General features: G+C 52.3%; 1 protein-coding gene across 1 annotated transcript; it reads right to left on the bottom strand.

The window, feature by feature from the left end:
* Nucleotides 1-9,858: 9,858 nt before the first annotated feature.
* LOC123862149 (dehydrogenase/reductase SDR family member 2, mitochondrial) lies at nucleotides 9,859-16,548 on the bottom strand. The gene is given in 8 exon segments (XM_064571748.1): nucleotides 9,859-10,272; nucleotides 10,275-10,308; nucleotides 11,015-11,061; nucleotides 12,055-12,151; nucleotides 15,139-15,240; nucleotides 15,778-15,955; nucleotides 16,126-16,305; nucleotides 16,517-16,548. Coding segments are annotated over 8 exon segments (828 nt in total). The 3' UTR covers nucleotides 9,859-10,114.
* Nucleotides 16,549-21,229: the final 4,681 nt, after the last annotated feature.

Below are 21,229 nucleotides of genomic sequence, written 5' to 3'. Positions count from 1 at the left end.
CCCACTCCCCCTGCTTGTGTTCCCTCTCTCGCTGTGTCTCTCTTTCTGTCAAATAAATAAAATCTTAAAAAAAAAAAGAATGAAGCTGACTGTCTTTGGCAGCCCAAGACCTCAATCCTGTCAGTCCCCCCGGCCCACCCATCATGCCCATCCCTCCCTCACTGCTCACCGAGGGGAAGGCAGTCAAAAATCAAGCCATCCCCCTTTCATCAGCTGAGCCCGTGACAATAATAATGTCCCTGGACCTCTGTCCTTGCTCTGGTCTGTGAGGTGCTTTGGAGCTGTGCTTCCAACCCCCATAGGTTGTCATGGTGTCTGTGGCTCAGACTCCTCACTGGACAGAGCAGCTGACTGTCTCCATGGCAATAAAAAGAATCTGGGGAGGAAAGACACTGGCCTTGGAAATGAACTCTCAGGAGCCCTCCTGGGAAATTAGCTCTTCCTGGGAGGTCAGGAGAGATGCCCCTCCTGGAGACAGTGTTCCTTAGCCATTTCAGCAGCCTTGGGAAGCCCAGCTTTCTAACAGTGGGGCCACCATTTCTGTGTACCCTCCAGCCATGGAGGATGCCGACTCCAGAGACAGGGATCAGGAGAGGAGAACGTGGTTGAGATGGGGACCCCCTGACCTGGTCGTGCTGCGGGGCCAGCACCCCTGCCCACCCTGCTCCTCCTCGAAGTATCTCTCCTGTCTGAGAGGACCCTGGGCCCACTCCTGCCTGCTAAGCTATGAGCTGATACAGATGAAAACGGTGCCTCCCCTGCCCCGAGATCCTCGTGCGGGATCACACCACCTTCCATAATGACCCAACACGTCTCCACTGGGCCACTACAGTCCTGGGGAGACATTTCTGCCTTGCGTGTGTGTCTTTCTCTCCTGCTTTTCACAACACGCGTCTCAGCTTCCACATAGTTCAAGCTCACTGGACAGCAGGGAGGGCCCTAGGGTTCTTTGAAACTCCTAGTCCCTTTCTCAACCAGCACCCGCACGCCTGGCATCAGGCAGGGCTGGGTTAGGAGAGATGGCCTTGGCTACTCCTGCCTCCCAGGCAGGAACCACTTCCCCACCTCCCTCAGGAACCCAGTGACTCCTTCCCTCCCCCCATCAATACTTGCTTTCACTCAGGGATCAGAAACCCATTCACACTTGAATGTGAGTAATGACAGATGAAAGTATATTCTCTCAGGGAGATCAGAAGTTGAATTGTAAGGAATGAGCTCCTAAGTGGAATTTCAGGCACCAATTCAAAGGACAAGTGCCACAAAAGTAGAGTTTGGACTTGACTCTTAGAAAGGAAAAGAGAGAAGCCATGTGGATCTTCTTTCCTCCCAAGCATTTCTTTGCACTTGCTGACTCCCTGGGACAATAAAGGGTTTGTTTTGTTTTAACTTCTATTTCTAAAGCCAAGGAACGTGATTTCTCATAAAATTCTGCTACCCCAAAGCGAGGTGTGCTGTCACCACAGGGGACTTTACCGTCCCCGCCCAATGTCACTGCTTCCTTGCCAGCAGCCCGAGCAGACTGCCTACCGGGGGCGACAGCACCCCGCCCGGCCTCCTCCTCCCCTTCTCCGCTTAGGGATCCTGGGTTTCTCCTGGGACTTCTCACTTCCCAAAAACACATCAAAAAGGCCCTCATCAGGTACACCTTGGTTCAACACTAAGTAAGGATCGCTTCGCCACTTTTCTACTATGTGACTGTCTTCACTTCCCAAGACCGGAAAATCCTTTGTGATGTGATCACGGCGCACAGAAGTGAGGGGATGGGGAGGGAGATGCAGGGCAGTCTCTGCTGTGGGCCGTGGAAATTGCCTCCACGCAGACTCACTGAGGAAGTAGGACGCCCTCCCGTCCCTCCTCCCACGGGGCTCCCTCAGGCCCCGCAGCAGCCCCCGCCCCGGGGCAGTCACCCCGCACTCGCACTCGGGACTCCCTGGGCACACGCCTGGGCAGAAAACGGATGATTTGTGGTGTGTCGGAGGCGAGTCTGAGCTCGCCAGGAACTGTCCACCTACATTATGGCTGACATCCGAGGTGGGCTGAAGGGACACGGCCACACGCTGGCGTGTTACTGAATTTTTCTGGAATCTCAGGTTCTCCACAGGTAAAATGGGGCTAGGAACTGCCCTGCCTCACAGAGCGGTTACTATCTTTGATAAGGAAAAATCCGTGTCCTAAGATGGCCCAGGAAGCCATCAAGGGAGTCCCAGCCCCTGCCTCGGGGCTCTTCCGGGTTCTTCTCCCTCCCCCGCTTCGCGCATGCGCCAAGAGTGCCCAGTATGCGGAAGTAGATGTGTATGAATTGCCCCCTTTGTGCTCGGGGCTCAGACCTTTGGAGACCACTCTTCTCTGAGCCTGTGGGCGCTAAATAAACCTCCTATCCTCCAAGATCTCCCGGTACCGCTTTGTTCTTCTGCTGGGTGATCCAGTCCAGGTTCCGTAACATTTGGTTCCCTGCCTGGGAAACCCAACTGCGCTGGCCCATTGTTGCCACCGGTTTGGGGCATCGGTGGGGCGGTGATGACGGAAAGAGGAATCGTATCGGAGAAGGCGCGTCCTGCCTAATTTTCGGCAGTCTCCCGCCCCCGGTCGCCTCAGGCCGGCCCCACTCCACTGTTCCCGCCGGACTCCAGGAGGCTTGGCAGGTGAGGTCCAGGTTCCATAACATCTTTATTTATTTATTTATTTTAAAATTTTTGAGCTGTTACTATCTTTAAGAGAGAGAATTCCTGAGAGGCACTTAGCATCGTGCTTGAGCAGGAATAAAGGCTCAGTCAGCGGCAGCTGCTACTCTTCCTGTGACTGGGGACAGTGGGGGTGGCTTCTGTTGCACTAAGGCCCCGGGGCTCTGTGCCTCACCCCACCCCCTCTCTTTGACAGGACCCTGATCAGATGGCACTGGAAGTCACCTGGGAGATGAATCCCAAGGAAGCAGCCTGAGTTCTGGGCCTAGAAAACTCTGCCAAGAGTTTTCCCTTCCTTTAGGAAAGACAAACCTTTCTGGAGCTCACGAGGCAGAGAGGGCTGCAGCTCCAGAGTAGCCCTGGGGGCAAATCTTGCTTTTTCTAGAAGGAACCATTTCCTTGGATGGTTTGCCTCTGCCATTTCCAGGAACTTGGGGTCTAAGAAGGGGTTCCCAGAAGCAGGAAGGTCTAGACACACCAGACTGAGCCTCCAGAAGAGGACTTCCTTCATTCACCATTCATTCAGTTATTCAGCAAACCTTCGTTGAGAAGTTTCTGGATGCCGAGCTTCCTGCTAGAGGCTGGGGCTTCCGAGATGCAAGACCATCTCTGGGTTGAAGGAGGAAACAGAACACTCTGACGAGAATGCACACGCCCTGCGGCAAGTGCCATGGGAGCGGCTGCCCTGGAGGCCAGGTTCTGGCAAAGGCAGGTGTGTGCGAAGACCTTAAACAAGAGAGGGCTCAGCCTGCGGGGGGACGGGGAGCCCTTCAACCAGGAAGAGTAAAGCTCCCAGGGCAAGTGGTGGTTTAAAGAACAGAGGGACAAAGGAGACAGAGGTCAGGATCCAAGGAGTTGTACCCCACATAAAGGAATTTGGCCCTCATCCTGAAGCTGATGGAAAGCCATCTCTACCAAAGGACCTACTCTCTAACCCTCAGTCCATCCCCTCATCACTGTAAAAGCTACAGCTTCTGCATCAAAGGTGGTATCCCCATCCATCCTGGAAGTAAAGGGAGAATCGAAAGCAACCAATAAACCTCTCTGTCAGTAAAGTTGGGACTGCTGCTTAAAAGGCCACCAGCCATGGGTTTCTTTCTTCCCCTGTTTTGATTTACTGAAAAATGGTCCACACGGTATCTTGAGTCACCTTTATCATTTCACTGAGAAAGTTCCGTAGCATTGCCCTGGAGTTCCAGGTACAATAAATACTGGGTGGACAGGTGGATAAAAGGAAGGACAAATGATAAATGCAATTAGCACCAAAATTGGTAAATATACATACCTGCCTGTATGTGCACAGACTATCTGGGATCAGTGATGGCCTGGGAGGAAGGGAAGCAGATTCCAGGGTTCAAGGGTAGAAAAAGAGACTTACCTTTCACTATTCACCCTTTTGAAGTACCTCGATTTTTTACCATGTTCATTTAAAATACTTGAAAAAATAAATGTACAGACTGCCAAAACCTTCCAGCCAAAGGCTACCAGGAACACACTGCAGTCAAACAAAATTGGGTTTACTGACTCTTAGCAAATGAGGCAAAACATACCCCATGGGCAAGTATGGAGAGTTTCAGGAACAGAATATTAGAAAGGACTTATATTGGGCTTGTGTCAGGTGATGTTGAAGAGGATTCACAGAGGCAAGGCTTTGCTCTGGATTGGATACTGGTGTAATCCTACGATTGGGATCTTTTTTTTTTTTTAAGATTTTATTTATTTATTTGACAGAGAGAGGGAACACAAGAAGGGGGAGCGGGAGAGGGAGAAGCAGGCTTCCTGCCGAGCAGGGAGCCCGATGTGGGACTCGATTCCAGGACCCTGGGATCATGACCTGCGCCGAAGGCAGACGCTTAACCGACTAAGCCACCCAGGTGCTCCCTATGATTGGGATCTTAATCATAAGTATGTAGAAGGAGAGAAGAAAAGAGCAAAGTTACGGGGGCTATTGACAAATCAGCCCCTGGCACTCATTATTCCGGATGGAGGATGGATATTCAGATTTTTGTGGTTTGGACAATAATTTGTGTTCAGACATGATTACAGAGTGATCTTGTTTTTGTCTTTATCCGTCAAGGGAACAGAGTGGGCTTGTCGGATGTCTGTATCTCCCAGAATTGTTTATGTCTAACGGAACACCCTGGCTTAGCTGGGAGGCCAGGCCGTCAGCACCAAGAGCCAGCTAGCTGATCGTGCCAGGACGGCTCCAGGCGGCCAGGGGCTGCTCCTCTCTTTCTCGGCACTTTTCAGACTAAAGGGTACAGATACCAATTCAATTAGTTGTTTTTACTCTACTGCCTGAGTAGTATAAAAATTGAGCTAATTTTTTTAAAAATATGGATTCAGCACTAAGTAACGATCGGTTTTTGTGAGATACCAGAAAGCTTTAATACAATATATTCTAACCCTTGAGCTGGGGCAGGTCCCTGAGGATGGGGCCACCGGGGGCTGGCATAGATGGTCAGGCTCTCTGACCCATCGCCACCATAGTGAGGTCACGTGGGCAGAGGTTGGTCAGCTCCACAGATGCGGTCAGCTTGGGCTGCTATAACAAAGTAACATAGACTGGGTACTTTCTAACAAGTAGAACATTCAGTTGTTGAGGGCCGCAGCTCTTTTGGTGTGTGATTAGTTTAAGAGTTTCCTCTCTGATCTTCCTTTCCTGCCTTCCTATCTCTTCAGTCTTCTGGGAACCCTGCGGGACAGTCACATGAACCACTCAAACCAAACTGTATTTCTCACAGTTTTGGAGGCTCAGAATCTGAGATCAGGGGGCCAGCCTAGTCAGGTTGTGGTGAGAGTATTTTTCCTGGTCTGTGAGGATGGCCATTTTTCTCACTGTATCCTCACATGGTGGAGAGAGAGAGATGTCATGACGCTTTTCTAAGAGCACTCATTCCATCATGAAGGCCCCACTCTCATGTCCTCATCAAAACCAAATTACAAAGGTCCCATCTCCAAAGGCCATCCTATTCGGGATTTGGGTTTCAATATATGAATTTTTGGGGTACACAGACTTTCAATCCACAGCATGCCCTGTTCACATCCAGAAGCTCCTGCCCTGGAAAAGAGAACTTCTTAGGGGATCATGAGGGTGGCGGGTCATGGGCCAAATGAACCTGGCACAGGACTTTCTCATGACAAGCTCAGACTGAGGGTCAGGGGACCTAGTTTCTGGACCACGTCTCCTACCAGCCCACCTCATGATCAAGCCCCTTCCCCTCCATGGCCTTCAGTTGCCTCATCTGTAAAATGGCAGGAGAGAGAGAAGGTGGGAGTAAACCAGATCTTTTGTATGATCTTTTCGTTGATTCTGAGGCATAACTCCTCCCAAGGCAGGTGATGAGCTGATTTCAACCTCTTCTGGTAAAGGCAAGAGACCAGGTGCACTGGAGACAAGCCAGCAGATCTGGCCAGAGAAACAGCCTCCATGACAAGCAAGTGGGTTAAGATCTTATGGACACTCGGAGGGCTACACCTCCCCACACCGGCATCAGTTCTTAACCCCCAGCAAATGAAGCAAGACAGGAGGGGCACTGAGCCTCCCTGAAAGATTTGACATGGAATTAGCTGATAAACTTCAGGAGGACAGTGAAAAGAAGAAAGGAGGTAGAAGAGAATTCTGGAAATGGCTCCATCTGATGTGGGCTGCTGGGGTCTGTTTCAAAGTTAGGCGGTGGGGGTGATGGTTTCTTTTGCTTGGCATCCCATACTCCCTCCTTCTGCCTGTTGAAAGAAATTCTCCAGATGTGGGCTAACAGTGTTGTCTGTAAGCTGTTTAAATTGGCCAAGGGGGCCATTTGCTTTGGATGGAAGATAATCATCTTCTTGGTAAAATCTGACCCAGGACATTCAAGACCCCCAAATGCCTGGTGTTCCAGTTGGGCTGGCTGCTGAGGTATCCATTCAATAAACTCCAAAGCCCCACGTCTCATTCCCACACCTGCAGTGCTTCAGGTCACCAAGGACCCATCCTTACACCAGCATCTTTTGTTAGTTGTCTCCAGAAGCTGGGTCACGAGAAATGGGACAAAAGGAGGCCCTGGATTCCTTCCCTCCCAGGACCTCATATTCTAAAACCGTCCTGATTTTTACAGAGAAGTAAGGGGAGTTTTAAAGTTAATATGTAAATTTAATGGCATTGAGTGTTGCATTTTAAATTTTCATTTTTTAACAAGTAGAACATTAAGTTGTTGAGAGGCCACAGCTCTTTTGGTGTGTGATTAGTTTATCAAGAGTTTCCTCTCTGATCTTCCTTTCCTGCCTCCCTATCTCTTTGATCTTCTGGAAACGCTGTGGGACAGCCACATGAACCACTCAAACCAGTAACTGGAGATTTGAGATATGTCAGCTTGAAAGCCTCCAGTGAAAATTTCTGAAGGCCGTCCCTTGGGACAAGTGGATTAATTGTTATTTGGGGAAGAGGAGAGATTTGTGTTTCTCTCTGGGGCCTCACAGGAGCAATGGGTTGAGAGTTTTGTCCCTTAAGCAAATATGAGACCTTGGATGGTCCTAGAGACCTTGTATGGGACACTTTGGGTGCCCTGACTCACACCCCTTGCCGTCATCTGACGGACTTCTGATGTGGTTGGGGGGTGGGTCATTTCTGATGGGTCTGACTCACTGCACTTTGGATGGCTTCTTCCTCTTTGACTGGAAGTGTGGGGCAGTTAATAATCCCCAGGGGCAGCCCTTGGTGGCTGGGAGATGAGAGGGCACGGATAAACGCTCCACCTGCCATCTTTAGGGGGGACACGCATGCCTGAGAGACGCTCTGTGCTCTCCTTGGGAGATTCGGGGAGCTGTGGTATGCAGTGGCACCCTCCCTAACCAACCGTTCCTTTCCTGCTCACCCCCTCACTCCTGCTCCCTCAGATCTCCTGTCTGAAAGCTCTTGTCTTAGGCTCTACTTACAAGAGAAACCAAAGTAAGACAGACATGCCGGAGAGAATCAAGCTGACAGAGCCCTGGCCATCACTTTGTCATGGCAAGTGGCCGACAGACTTGGATTCAAAGCTCAGCATTACCTTCCTATACATATCTACACAAGCTGCACGTATCTACACAAATTACATTCTCTGGAGCAGGCAGCAATTAGGAAACATCAAAGGTCCTCGTTAAAATGATCAGCAAAAGGGGCTGCCTGAGTGGCTCAGTCGGTTAAGCGTCTGCCTTCAGCTCAGGTCATAATGATCCCAGGGTCCCGGGATCAAGTCCCACATCGGGCTCCTTGGTCAGCGGGGAGCCTGCTTCTCCCTCTCCTTCTGCCTGCTGCTCCCCCACCTTGTGTTTGTGCTCTCTCTCCCTGTCAAATAAATAAGTGAAATCTTAAAAAAAAATTTTTTTTAACATGTTATTTTTAAAAAAATGATCAGCAAAGGAAGTCATTTTACCCACTGGGATTCATGGGGACCCTCCCATGGAGGACAGCGTCTTTTGGCCTTCAAGGGCTAAAGGGACAGAAACTCTAAACTTGAATCCAGTCACCCAGGGCACACAACAGCCCAGACCAGCAACTTCAGCCCCCCACACAGTGTCCCAGCCCCACAGGTGAGGAAGCCCAAGGGCACCTGTGGCTGTCATCTCCTGATCGCTCTTTTCCTCCATTTCCATTCGATTCCCAGTCTTTCATTTATCCTGGTATTCAGCTAATGTTTCCCCTGCTGTTCAATTGCCAAGGGAACCATTTGCTTTAGATGGAAGGCAGTTCATCTTGGTAAAATGTGGTGCGAGAGCTTCATGGTAGAGTCAGATGTGCCAAGCATAGCCCTGGGCATTCAGCCATGTTGGTGCTCACCTCACCTGCACAGATCCCAGCCTCCACAGAACCTCCAGCCCACTACACTGCCTCCGGCCACTCTGGGACGACCCCTTCTCCTCCAGCGCAGCACCACGACCCTCAAGCTGCCCTCCCACCCATGAGTCCAGCCCCCACAGGGAGGCCTGGGCAGACACAGCCAGAGATGTTCAGCAGGATGAGGGACCCACTACCAGAGTGGTCTGGAAAATAAATAAGAAAAAGCTGGGCCAGGGACTGCGCCCTCAAACATGCCTCAGGACAATAGAAAGGGCCTTTACCAAGAGGAGACAACCTTAAGGAGAACTTCACACTGACTTCTCTCTATTGTATGAATTAGAAGTTGCAAGATTGGGCGGGGGTGGGGGAGGGCTTTTTCGTCAGGGACTCAAAGGGTGTGGCCCAGAAAACATGAAGAACCACTAACCCACAGAACCCCAGGGGGAAATCCCAGAATCCTCCCACCCCCCTCCCACCTTGCTTAGCCTCCACAGCCCACTCAGAGAATGGAGCAGAGCCTTCTGAACACCCACAGGCCACCACCATGGGTCCATGAATGGGCTCAGGGCAGCAGCAGGCAGGAGACAGGAGAGGCCTGTCTTCAGCCTCATTCCCCTTGGCTCTCCCCTTACCAGGAGTTTCCAGGCTTGAGGAGAAATTGGGGTTTATTTTAGGAAAGAAATGTTTAGAGTACAAGTGGCAGAGAGAAGGAGCCGGATCCTTCATGGGCCTGAGTCTGCTCCTGTCCTTTATGGTTCCTCCAAAGTGCCAGCCCCATGAACTCAGTCGGCTCCACAGCCCCACATCAAGAACTCACATGTTGGTTGGATCACAGCAGCTGAATCAACAGCAGAATCAACAGATGAGAACACGGGGGGGGGGGGGGGGGGTCCTGCCTCAAGCCTGGCATGAACAAGCCCCTAGATTGCTTGTCTGGCAGAGCTTCAGACTTTACCCCCCTGACCTTAATGATCTCCCAGCCCACCCGTCCCCAGGCTCCTAAGCCCAGACCCAGAGCTCAGGGCCCCCTCAGCCCCTTCAGAGCCGAGGGGAGAAGCCGGCCACCACAATGTTCTCGCCGGTGATGTAGCCGGCATCCGGAGAGCACAGGAAGGACACAATCCCGGCACAGTCCTCAGGCTTCCCTAACCTGCACAGGACAGAACACATGTCAGGGATCTCAGGCTCTGCTGCTCCGGTGGGAGTGGACTCCAAGGAGGGACAGGGCGGATTCAGCCGGGCCACTTGCACCCTGCAGGGCTCTGGAATCCAGACTTCAGCTAAAGGAATGGCCAGTACACAGGGAGGGGTCGCCCCGTGAGACAGACCAGCCCAGCCACCCATCCCCAGCTGTACCCAGATTACCAAGCCTCCACACCCCACTTGCTTCTGCAGCTGGTGCTCTTTCTTGAAATTGTTCCAGAAAACCTCATCCTTGTGTAACTGGGCAAAGGGAAGATGTGAGAGAGTCAGGGCTGCTAAAACAAGGAGATGGGCAGGGCCCCAGATGATCCTGTGACAGAGCACTCATGGCAGATTTGCCTTTCTCAGGGGTGATGGGCTGAGTCATGGCTGAATTCAAAGGACAACGAGGACCTCAGCTGTTAGGGACGCTAATCTGAGGCTTATCCCTTAGTCACTGGGGAGGTTTCCACTGAGCCGGGCTGGGAAATGGGGGATACGCCCTGGTCCTCACCACTTGGCTGAAGTTGGTCTCGATTACTGCTGGAACTAGGCAGTTCACCCGGATGTCCTTGGGGGCCAGCTCCCATGACAGCGTCCTGGTGAGGCCCGCATGGCCGTCTTACTGACATTATAGGGACCCAGTTTCTGGGAAGGGAATCAAGACAATGATTAGGATATGGGAAAGCAGGGGCGCCTGGGTGGCTCAGTCAGTTAAGCATTTGACTCTTGATTTCTGCTCAGGTCATGGCCGCAGGGTCATGAGATGGAGCCCCACCATTGAGCCCGCATCATCCATGGCTTGGCGCTCAGCAGGGATTCTGCTTGGGAATCTTTCCCTCTCCTTCTTTTTTTTTTTTTTGAAGATTTTATTTATTTATTTGACAGAGAGAGACACAGCGAGAGAGGGAACACAAGCAGGGGGAGTGGGAGAGGGAGAAGCAGGCTTCCCGCGGAGCAGGGAGCCCGACATGGGGCTCGATCCCAGGACCCTGGGATCATGACCTGAGCCAAAGGCACACGCTTAACGACTGAGCCACCCAGGCACCCCTTTCCCTCTCAAATAAATAAATCTTTAAAAAAAATAAACGGATCTGAGGAAGCAGAGGAAAGTATCAGTTGGATTTCTCAGCTACAGATAATCCCAGCCCTGGCCCAAGCGCAGAGCTCAGACACACTCTCCCCAGCCTGGTCTGAGAGCAGAAGCTGGATCTGAGGCACCCAGCGGCCACAGGGCATCAGCTCAACCTAGGGCAGCGGGAGTGAGGTGGGGGTCTGTCCCAGGCATTGTCCCTGTGGCGTTCTGGGGACCCCTTCCTCTAATCCTACCAGGAGCACCCGAGCAAGCACTCACCACATGTGGTATACAGGCTGCAATGGAGGAAACCAGGACGACCGCCCCTGTCCTGAGAGGAGACAGACACAAGAGGAGACAGGAAACCAACCACTTACCATGGATTGAGGTGCTACTATTATTTTAAAAAGATACAGAAATCAGAATGATACCACTGTAATGACGCTAGTCATGGAATAACGCAATCCTCACGGCAGCAGCATGGCTCCCGTTAGTAGCCCCCTTTCAGAGCTGAGCGAACAGAGGCTCAGCAGGGTTTAGCCGCAGAGCCAGGAGTGGTGGACCTGGGACTCCAACCCCATCTCTCTGACCCTATGCCCACGCTCCAAACCATGACACTCGCTGCCTCTCCTGGGGGAAGCGAGGAGCAGAAAGCCAGCTGCTTGGGGAAGGGGGCAGAGTGGGCTTGGTGAGGAGGCCCCCAGCGCTGACAGTGAATGCGTATCAGTGGGCCACCTCTGAGAAGCAGATGGGACAGGAGGAGACAAGAAATGAGAGTCAGTAACTTTTTCTTCTAACCCACCCACTCCTGGGCCAGTTCCTAAAGGGGACGCCTGCACGGAGGAGCCTGAGGAGCAGCTATGGCCTGAGGAACGTGGTGGCCTAAGTCCCTGACATGAGAGCCCTGAGGCTAAGTATGGAGTGCAGTCAAATATGCAGGATCTGGAACACCAGGCAGGCTCCCTGGAGGCTGAGAAGCAGGGAGGGAGGAGGGGCCTGGGATGGGCTTCTCCCCACAGGGAGGAATGGGGCAGACCCTGTCACACATTGTAAACTGGTGAAAAGGCATTGTCCGGCGGTGAGAGAACCGGAGTAGAGGAGGGTGAGAATGACCTGCCCACGAGGCTAAGGAGCTGATGTCAAGGCCAATGAGAGCACACCTGAGCCCCAGGAACATCACCGTCATCCTGCAGTCAGGATTCAGAAGCTGTGGCTATACAAAGGGTGAGGCAGGACAGAGGGAGTGGGAGGGGGAGACCCCAGCTGGGCCCCTGTGTTCTCCAGACTCCATTCTCGGGTGGCTCCCCACCAGTCCCTACCCCCACGCTGCAACCTACCCCCGTTCTCCATGTGGGGCAGCAGCTGGCTCAGCAGCAGGGCCGGGGACTTCACATTCACGTTCAGAATGTGAAAATTCTGATATCAGAGCAGAGGCAGGAGGGAGGGCAGAGAGACATGGTCAGCCCTCAGCCCAGGGCCTGTTACCATAAGACACTTGGAGTCCGATCATTTGTGCAGCAAACCCACATGCCTGCAGGTCTGAGATTCATTTCCCTTCTGATCAGGACAAGAGGAGTTTCCCACTTGCTAATGGTTTAACAGGCAGCCAGGCTAAGTGACAGGTCTGTGAGCAGAGCCCTGAAAACGTGAACTATTCCAGACTGGGGTGAAGGAGGGAAATGTTCAGGCCTTTTCAAGAAAAATGGACCATGTGCTGGTCATGCAGACAGAAGCTCTAAGCAGAGGCCCCTGGAAAAAGACCGAAAGTAGAATAGATGGAGGGGAAAGGAGGTGCTGGGAGGCAAGGAGATTTCTGGAAGAGTTGTCTTTGTCTGTGTTTTGACTTGTTTGTGTCCTTGTCTTGTCCCAATAGAATTTAAGGCATTCTCATGGTACAACAGCATAAAAAAATTCAACAGGTATTATGTGTGAAGAAATGGAGAACAGGAAAAATAAGTGTAGAAAGATAAGAAAAAGCAAGGGGAAAGTTGGTGCCCACAGTTCACAGCATGTGGTAAGGACTGAGCATTATTCTATTATTCATTCACAAAAACGCCAGCTATGAGGGCCTACATGCATGCCTGTTCCTGCAGACGTGGCTCTTGAGCTTTCCTACGGCCATCACAAAGAGGGAGACACCACAGAGAACTGCCATCCTGGGAGTGAGCTGCCCACGTTGGTCCTGCCTGCAACTAAAACCTGGATCTGGCCTCAGACATGAGGGTCCCTGACCTGCTGTCTGGGAATCCGTCTGGTGGGACTGGGGATGGAGGAAAAGTAAGAGAGGAACTGGCAGGAAAAGAGGCAGAGACTGAGCTGAGGGCTAGGACAGAGAGCCCGCTGGGACTAAAGTGGCACCAGGATCCCTCCTGTGGGGCACCATCTTGAGTGAGGTCAGTGTGTCCTCGGTCTCTAGGGAATGAGACTGTACATGTGCAACATCTTCATCCCGCACCCAACCATCCTCTTGGATGAGGGCAGGGGAAAGGCTTCGATGGAGAGCTGCTGAGGCCCACATGATGAAAGGTTGCCAGTGTTGGGGATGACCCCCAGGACTGTAAGAAATGGCTCAGATTGTCCAAAGGGGGGCCCGGCATGAGGTCCCCAATAAGAAGGAACTGAGGGTTAGACTAAGGGACTTCCTGGTCATTTTCTGCTCAAAATAGAGCCCCACCATCCCACCAATGTCTGCTCTAAGCTCCATGTGTGTCAGGCTGGGGGATGGGCTCCGACAAGGCCCCTCCTAGACTCAGCAGCCAAACATGAACCAAGGAAAAGGTGAGTCCCTCCCTCGCTTAAGAGGACTGCCCTATTAGAAAAGCAGGTAGAGTAGCTCTGGGTGCCACAAAGTCCTGAGTAGAGATCGTGCCCTGAGGAGGTTGGATGCTGGGGAGTCCTCAGGCAGGAGGAGGATGGAGGAAAAGTGGTGGAAGAGGAGATGGGAGATTTCCCAACCAGCTGGAGAAATGGGGGTCTACCTGGAGAGGTGCTTAAACTGGCCCAGTGCTAATGTGAGCAAGAAGGAACTAACTCCCAGGAGACCTCCTGAAAACTGCATTCAGAGAAAGCGGAGCATCAAGTCAATTTCAGACTTGTGAGGTGGTGGCAGATGTGATCGGGGACGACTCCTACCCAGTAGTGCAGACTGCTTGTGGACCAGTAAGACCTCAGAGAATAGGGTGGCCATGGAGAAAGTAAGGCCGGGCTGTGGGGGAGTGCGCTCAGCTTTGGGAGGGGAAGATTTCAAACGTGTTCCAAGTAAAAGAGTCATGATCCCATGAACTAAGACACTAAAAGGGAAAATGACTCAGGAGGGTTAGGGCACTGTCAGCAATGAAATCCCAGCTACCTAATCACAAATGATCTTTCGGAGGCATTAAGGAAGCCAAGGAGCTGGGGGAGGCTGCTGGCAGCGGCTGCAGGGAGCTCAGATTTCAGGTCATCTCTGAGGATGGAGGGAAGGGCATCCAGCCAGGCAGATACACAGGAGGCGGCGGCCTGAGAACACAGTCTACACGGCGCAGAGGCCTGGGGAAGGCAGAAGGAAATGCTCTGGCCAGTGCTTGGGGTGGAGGGGGAGGCTATCGACAGCAGGAAGATGATTTCACTGCAGTCCATCTTGTCTGTCAGAGGGACTCAGGAACCAAACACAGGAGTCATAGAATAGAAAACACAGAATAACATAAGATCATAACATAATATAAATCATAGAAAATACAAAATATTAAAAATATAAATAAATAATATAAATATAAATATAAATACATAAAATAAATAAAAACATAACATAAATCCTAGAATAACAAAGCCCGAGGTGGACCTCAAGACATTTTACAAGGTCCCTTCAGGACCCCGTGGACCAGGTGGCAGGATCATTAAGCCGAATGCAGTGGGTTGGAATGTCATGGAAAGCTGATGGCTGGGTCCAGGCCTGACAGGTGTATCAGGTTCCTCTGAGGGACAGTGAGGAACCCTCCTCTTGGAAGCGTAAAGAATCTCAGCAGCAGGTACGTGTCCCCAAAGAGGAGCAACATCACCAAAGGATGTAAAATATGTCTACTGTTGACAAAGAGCAGAACCCTCACTATTCTTGACTCTCACCAAGAGCAGAGACCTACTCCCACAGCTGTATCCCCAGAGCCTGGAACAGTGCCTGGCACATAGCAAACGCTCAATAAATATTTGCTGAATGAATAAATGCAAAAGGGACAGGAAGAGAAAAGAAAGCAGAAAGAATGTAGGAACCCGCTTTGAAGCATACAAATTGGAAAGTAGCATCACGGCACATTCCAGGGGAGGCGTGGTCAGTGCCTGTTTTTACAGCCGCTTTGGGTGGGGGGAGTCGAGTCTCAATGGGAGAACACCTTAGACCCCTCAGCCAGCTCCCCTCAGTGGCCTCTCACCTTGTCCCATACCTCCTCACTGGCCTTCAGGGTGCTTCCCACCAGGGGGTTGACACCTGCATTGCACACCAAAAAGTCCAGGCCCCCATAGTGCTCCAGGACCTGGGTGGAAGGGTGACACGCAGGGCCCTAAGTGTGGAGATGGCCCGAGGAGGCCTCGCCCTCCCAGAGCGGCTGTCAGGTGCACAGCGCATTAAGGCAGAGCTTGCAAATCAGCTCCTGTCTCAACCAGGAATGGTCACACAGCTGGTGTGAGAACCAAACTCCGGTGAAGGCAGGAGCGCGGGACAGGCCCAAGGACAGGCTTTGCCGCGCTGAGGGCCTCAGGGGAGGAGGGTCTGTCTCCTCTAGGAATTCGTCCGTGGACTTGGATGGGGAATCCCTCTAGATTCCTCCTCAACCACAGTTCTCCAGGGTGTAGGATGGAAGCGAGGGTCCTCTCATGAACAAGCCACTTTCCAGAAAGCCAGTGTGGACAATGACGTCTGCCCAGGTAGACCTTGAGCAATCCTGGTTTCGAGACGTGTTCTAGGGCCTCCCAGCCCCTATCCCGGTCCCGGTCCCACCCAGGGCTGAGCAGCATGGGAAAGGCCCTACACATTCTCCTCCCTGCGCCCTTCCACCCCTGTGGCCCCTCACCGTGGCCACCAGCCGCTCCTGGTCCTTGGCCTTCCTCACGTGGCACATGGTGCCCGCCACGCTCAGCCCCTCCCCCTGCAGCGCGGCCACTGCCCGGTCCATGTTCTGCTGCTTCTGGCTGCTGATGACCACGTGGGCCCCGTCCTGGGCCAGGCGCCGCGCCATGGCGAAGCCAATCCTGCAGCAGAGATGGAGGGAACAAGACAGCCTCAGCCCTCTGCCACCACTGTCCCTCGACCCAGCCCTGGAAATCAACAAGGCTGTGTCTTGATCTAGGAGCCCCAGGTCTCTGTGGAAGCAAGAGTCCTGGGGAGGGGTCAAGACCCATAGGGCAATCAGGGCATTTACCCCTCAGTGGACCCGATGACCACCGCTTCCGGATTGGCCAGGACACACTTTTGGTCTATCCCAGTGCTGCTCAGGTGCAAAGAGAGCCCAGCACGGGAATGCAACAGGTGCCTGTGGGCCGAGGTCACTGCCTGGAATATGCCTGCCAGTGCCTTTTTCTGCTTCCTGCTGAACTTGGCCCTGGAGGAAAAAATCAACTTCACCCATGACGGATGCCATAGTAACGATGGTAATCTACCTCTGCTCCTGCAGACAGACAAGGCCAGCAGCCGAGAGCCAGAGCGAGTAGAGCTGGTCAGGGTGAATTTTAAACACCTGAGCCTCGGGTCAGGAAAACTCTCTATGAAAATTCTCTATTTATGGAAGAGGCAAATTGTAATGTGAGACCCACCATTCAGTAGACAGGATGAGTTTCACATTCATCCCCTGAGCAAGCACTGAGCGCTTGCAACACGTCAGAGAGCAGACCCAGGTTCTGAATGCCTGCATGCTGTCCTTGCCAGGCTGTGCTGAAGTGAAGCTCACTGAGTGGAGGCTGGGAGGAGCCTGAGCCAGGGTGCAGACCCAGGCCCTCCGGACACCCTCTGGAAGGAAAGGCATAGGCTGCTGTAGGTGTGCGCAGGGTGAGGACCCTGTGTGGGAGACTCAGATATGCACACACTTTCCGATGAACTGGAAACACATCAGAGATGCTTGTGTAGGGGACCCTCTTTCATCTAGACCCCAAATTTCCCAGCTCCACATCACCGTGAGCCCAGAGGCTTCTGCCTCCCGCAGTGGGAGTTTCCCTGCAGGGTCCTGAATCTAGGAGTCTGATCTGTTTCCTGCAGAGGCAGGTGGGAAGGAATGGTTGCAGCAAGGGCACTCAGGGACTTGGGATGTACTTTTCATGCAGGATAGTGCCGCGAAGCTGAAGAGATGCAGGCTCTGGTAGCTCTGGACTGAGGGGCCAGCAGACATGCATTTTCCGGAGGCTCTGGTGGGGACTGACTGTCCACAGATCCCCATCAGTTCCAGACCTGCTTTGGCCACTCCAACGCCCAGGGACTCCTCGTTACTAAGCAACCCTTGTCATACCTACTGCATCTCCCTTGTTCCTTAGCAACCAACCCTTATGTAACCCAGTTCGCTTGAATTAGGGGTCGGTATCTATAATGATCAGCAAATGGGTGCTGCTCAGGAATTATGGAGAAATTTCAGATAAAATATCAAGCTGTATCCATGTCATGATGAAGGTAACCAAATGCTCTGCCTTAAGAGAGACAGCCTTGGTTTCAAATTTATGTCTCTCCTGATGCTGTATTTCCAAAGTTACTCTTTGCAGGTCCTAGACCTCCTCACCTTTTTGTCCTAGCTGCTGTCACTCTGCTCATTCTCTCTCATGCTGTCTCTCCTTTCTGCAAGGTCATATTTACAGCCTTTCAATTTGAGGGGATGAGGGGTTTCAGCTTCTGACTGTTCTACCTTCCCTAAACAGGACAGCAGATTCTAAACACTGTTATGGCCCCTGGGGGACTTCTCTTCCCCCAAGCCGTGAGCCCAGATTAACCCGGTCAAGTGTCAGGGGAATTGGTCTCCTTGGCTGGCAGGGCAGCAGGAAAAAGAGGAATTGCTTTTTGTCAGGATGGGCTGCCCCCTGCTGGAAGACCAGAGTTATGGCACCTCTGAGAAGCTGGTCCCATCTCAGCAAGTCTATGGCTGTTCCCTCTGTGGTCTACAACAGTTCTTACCAAGTCCTGCTCCTTGCTAACCTTGCCGTGAGGTGGTTTGCAGGACAGCTGTCCTACTTGTAGGGAAAAGCAGCTCTGGCCTATTTCAGGTAGCATGCAGAGAGACTAATCAGGCCTCATCTGTCTCCCATGGTCCCACTTTCCCAGGGCCTGAGACTCAGCAGCTTCTAAGGGCCCAGGCTCTCACTCACTCAGCCTTCATTCCCGCTTCTGCTTTTCTCTGGAGTAGTCAGCTGGGCCAGCTAGGCCCGAGTCGACCACAGGTCCCGAGAGCTCAGAGTGGCCTCTGAGCCTGGCACTGCCCATTCTGATTCCCCTTACCATGCTGAGCAGTTCAGATGCCCAGAAATGGAGGTGGGGAAGCCAAGTGGACACACCCTCAAACTAGTCCTATCTTGGAGGTGTATGGCCTTCACCAAAGAGAAAAGAAAAGGGAAAAGCAAAGAAAACAAAGACTAGGGGAGAGACATGCAATAGTGAGAAACTGAAAATCAGGAACGAGAGACTAGGGAGATGTCCACAGAAGGTGTGGGATTTGGGCAAGTCTGTTCCCCACTCTGGCTCCATCTGCACCTCGGTAAGATGAGGCGCTGAGCTGAGGGGCCCTAAGGGCTCTGAAAGCCCCCAAGAGCTTTGTTAGGAGAGTCAGAGAAGAAATAAAGTCAGCTGCACACAGAGCCAGGGAGAAAGAAGCATCAGCACAAAAATTTTAAAAAGCGAAGGTGGGCAGGTCCAGTGTCACGGACCCCCAAGCTACACAGCCCTACCGTGGGCCACACTGTCCCTGCCCCAGCCTTACCTGGCCGTGCTCTTGTGGTTCCTGAGCGCAGGTCAGGAGCCCTTCCTCTGTGGAGTCTGCAGCTGAGTGTGAGGATGTGGGTAGGCGGCAGGCTGGGTTTCAGGCCCTGTGATTCTTCCTGAAAAACTCAAGGATTTGTGGAATTTACAGTCCTAGAACTATGAAAGGTGGTGATGAGAAAAGGCCTCCCCCACAGCTGGGAGTAGCCTGGGGGAAAGAAGAGGACTTGATGCCTGAGTAATAGTCTGCAGAATGCTGCAGGTACCTGTTACGGAACCTGGGCTGGATTGCCCGACGGAAGAACCAAGCGGCACCCGGAGATCTTGGAGGATAGGAGGTTTATTTAACACTGGGGGGCTCAGAGAAGAGTGGTCTCCAAAGGTCTCCTAGCACAAAGGGGGCAATTTATACACTTCTACTTCCACATACTTGGCATGTCTGGTGCATGCACGAAGCGGAGCAGGGAGAAGAACCTGGCAGAGCCCCAGGGCAAGGACTGGGACTCTCTCGCTGGCTCGGTCGGCCATCTTAGGACACAGATTTTCCTTATCATTCCCCCCTTTGATGTCCCTTTAAACACCTAGTTTAGAGGGCATCATTCTGTTTGACTCTGAGGGTTGACTACAAGGCTTGGGGTGAACACGGACTTAATCATAAACTTAACAGCACACCAGGTAGCAGAAGACCAGGACTGACTGGGGCCAGGAAAACCATGGTGAAATGCGCTCAGGAGTAGACAGCAGAGGGCCAGTAAAAGTGGGATCTATGACCTTAGGTAGAAGCCTCTGGGGGAAAGTCCAGTCAGGAGGGGCAACAGTGTAGAGTCCAACTTCCAACATGAGGGAAATCATGCCAATGAGAGCCATGGACCATGGTAAGCAGGTGTCCATCAGTCGGTGGGGTCTCATTGAAGGTGAAGCCGGAGTGGGTTCATGAAGTCTGGCTGGACTCTCCACTGGTGTGGCTCCTCGTCCGAATGATGAGCTTTCTTCTTTCTTCCAATCTTTGACCCAAACTGAATCCCCTGTCTGGAAGGAGTGTACTTGAGACCCTAAGGAGATTGGAGTCCTCTCAAAGGTGTACTTTTGTAATTTATTTAGGGTGGCCCCCAGGGCCTGAAGCTGCTCCTTTATCCCTTTATCTCCAACCTGATGCAAGTTTCCTGGAAGACTTCTCAAGCACGGGGGTGGCCATCCATATATTAATTCGAATGGGGAGAAACCAAATGTCCCGGGCATGCAGTGAGCACACAGGAGGGCTAGGGGTAGCAGATCCGGCCATGGGAGGTTAGTCTCCTGACAAAACTTTGCTAAGGTTCCCTTGAGGGTGCGATTCATTCGCTCTACTTTCCCTGAACTTTGGGGCCGGTAAGCGGTGTGGAGTCTCCCGGTGATGTTGAGGGATTTGGTCAAGACCTGTACAAGGTCTGCTACAAATGCGGTCCATTGTCACTATGGATTGTTAGTGGCAGGCCGAACCGGGGCACGATCTCCTGCAAGAGGACTTTAGCTACTTCCTGGCTTTGTTCCATCCTGGTCAGGAAGGCTTCGACCCACCCAGAATATGTGCATACTATTACTAAGAGATATCTGAACCCCCTGCTCGGCTGCACATCTGTGAAGTCTACCTCTAGATCTTTGAACGGGGTTGCTCCCATCCTCTGGACACCTGGCGGGGGCCATGGTGCAAACCAAGCATTATTTTTAGCACGTTATGCATTGTTCACTCGTTGCTCGGCATAGTGCTGGCAGCTGACTGATGTAGTAGTGCTTCTTGAGAAGGGCCTCTAATGCAGTTGTCCCCAGATGAGTGAGTCAGTGGTGTTCCTTGACTAGATGCCCTCCAGTTGCTGTTGGAACAAAGATGCCTCTGTCTGGCATCATCCACCATCCCTTTTCAGTGAGGGTGGCTCCCTCAGCCATGGCCCATTCCTTTTCCATTTTAGTGTAACTGGGCGGAGGGACTTCTTCCAGGGGTGTCAGGGCCATGGTGAGGGAAGGGGCTGTGTCCATGTCCTCACTGGCTGTGGTCTTGGCTGCCTCACCTGCCAGATGATTTCCCCGTGCTTCTTCTTCCTTTCTGGTGTCCCTTACAGTGCAGGATTGCTACTTCCATTGGAAGCCAGATGGCTTCGAGGAATCTCAGTATCTCCTCCTTGTTCTTGATAGCTTTTCCGGCTATGGTTAGGAGGCCCCTTTCCTTGTAGATGGCTCCATGTGTATGTACAGTAGCAAAGGCATACCAAGAGTCAGGATAGATGTTGACTCGTTTGCCTTCACCGAGGGTGAGGGCTCGGACTAAGGCATATAATTCAGCCTGTTGAGCTGACCATCCAGCTGGTAATGCCTTAGCTTCTAGGACTTCAGTGGTTGTGGTTACTGTATAACCCACTTTCCGGGCACCCTCCTGTAGGTAACTGCTGCCATCGCTGAACAATGTGAGCTCTGGATTCTTTATGGCTTGATCCTGCAGATCTGGATGGCTCGCGTAGACTTCATCAGTCACCTCAGAGCAGTCATGGTCTGGTTCCCCCTCTTCCGTGGGGAGAAAGGTTGCTGGATTTAATGTCCTTACT

Source organism: Mirounga angustirostris, unplaced genomic scaffold (genome assembly GCF_029215605.1).
Source record: "Mirounga angustirostris isolate CCGP_5_RB_7025 unplaced genomic scaffold, mMirAng1.0.hap1 SCAF_9, whole genome shotgun sequence".
In the NCBI taxonomy this organism is placed as follows: domain Eukaryota; kingdom Metazoa; phylum Chordata; class Mammalia; order Carnivora; family Phocidae; genus Mirounga; species Mirounga angustirostris.
Note: the sequence above shows the minus strand (reverse complement) of the source record. Positions and strands in the feature narration are given on the sequence as shown.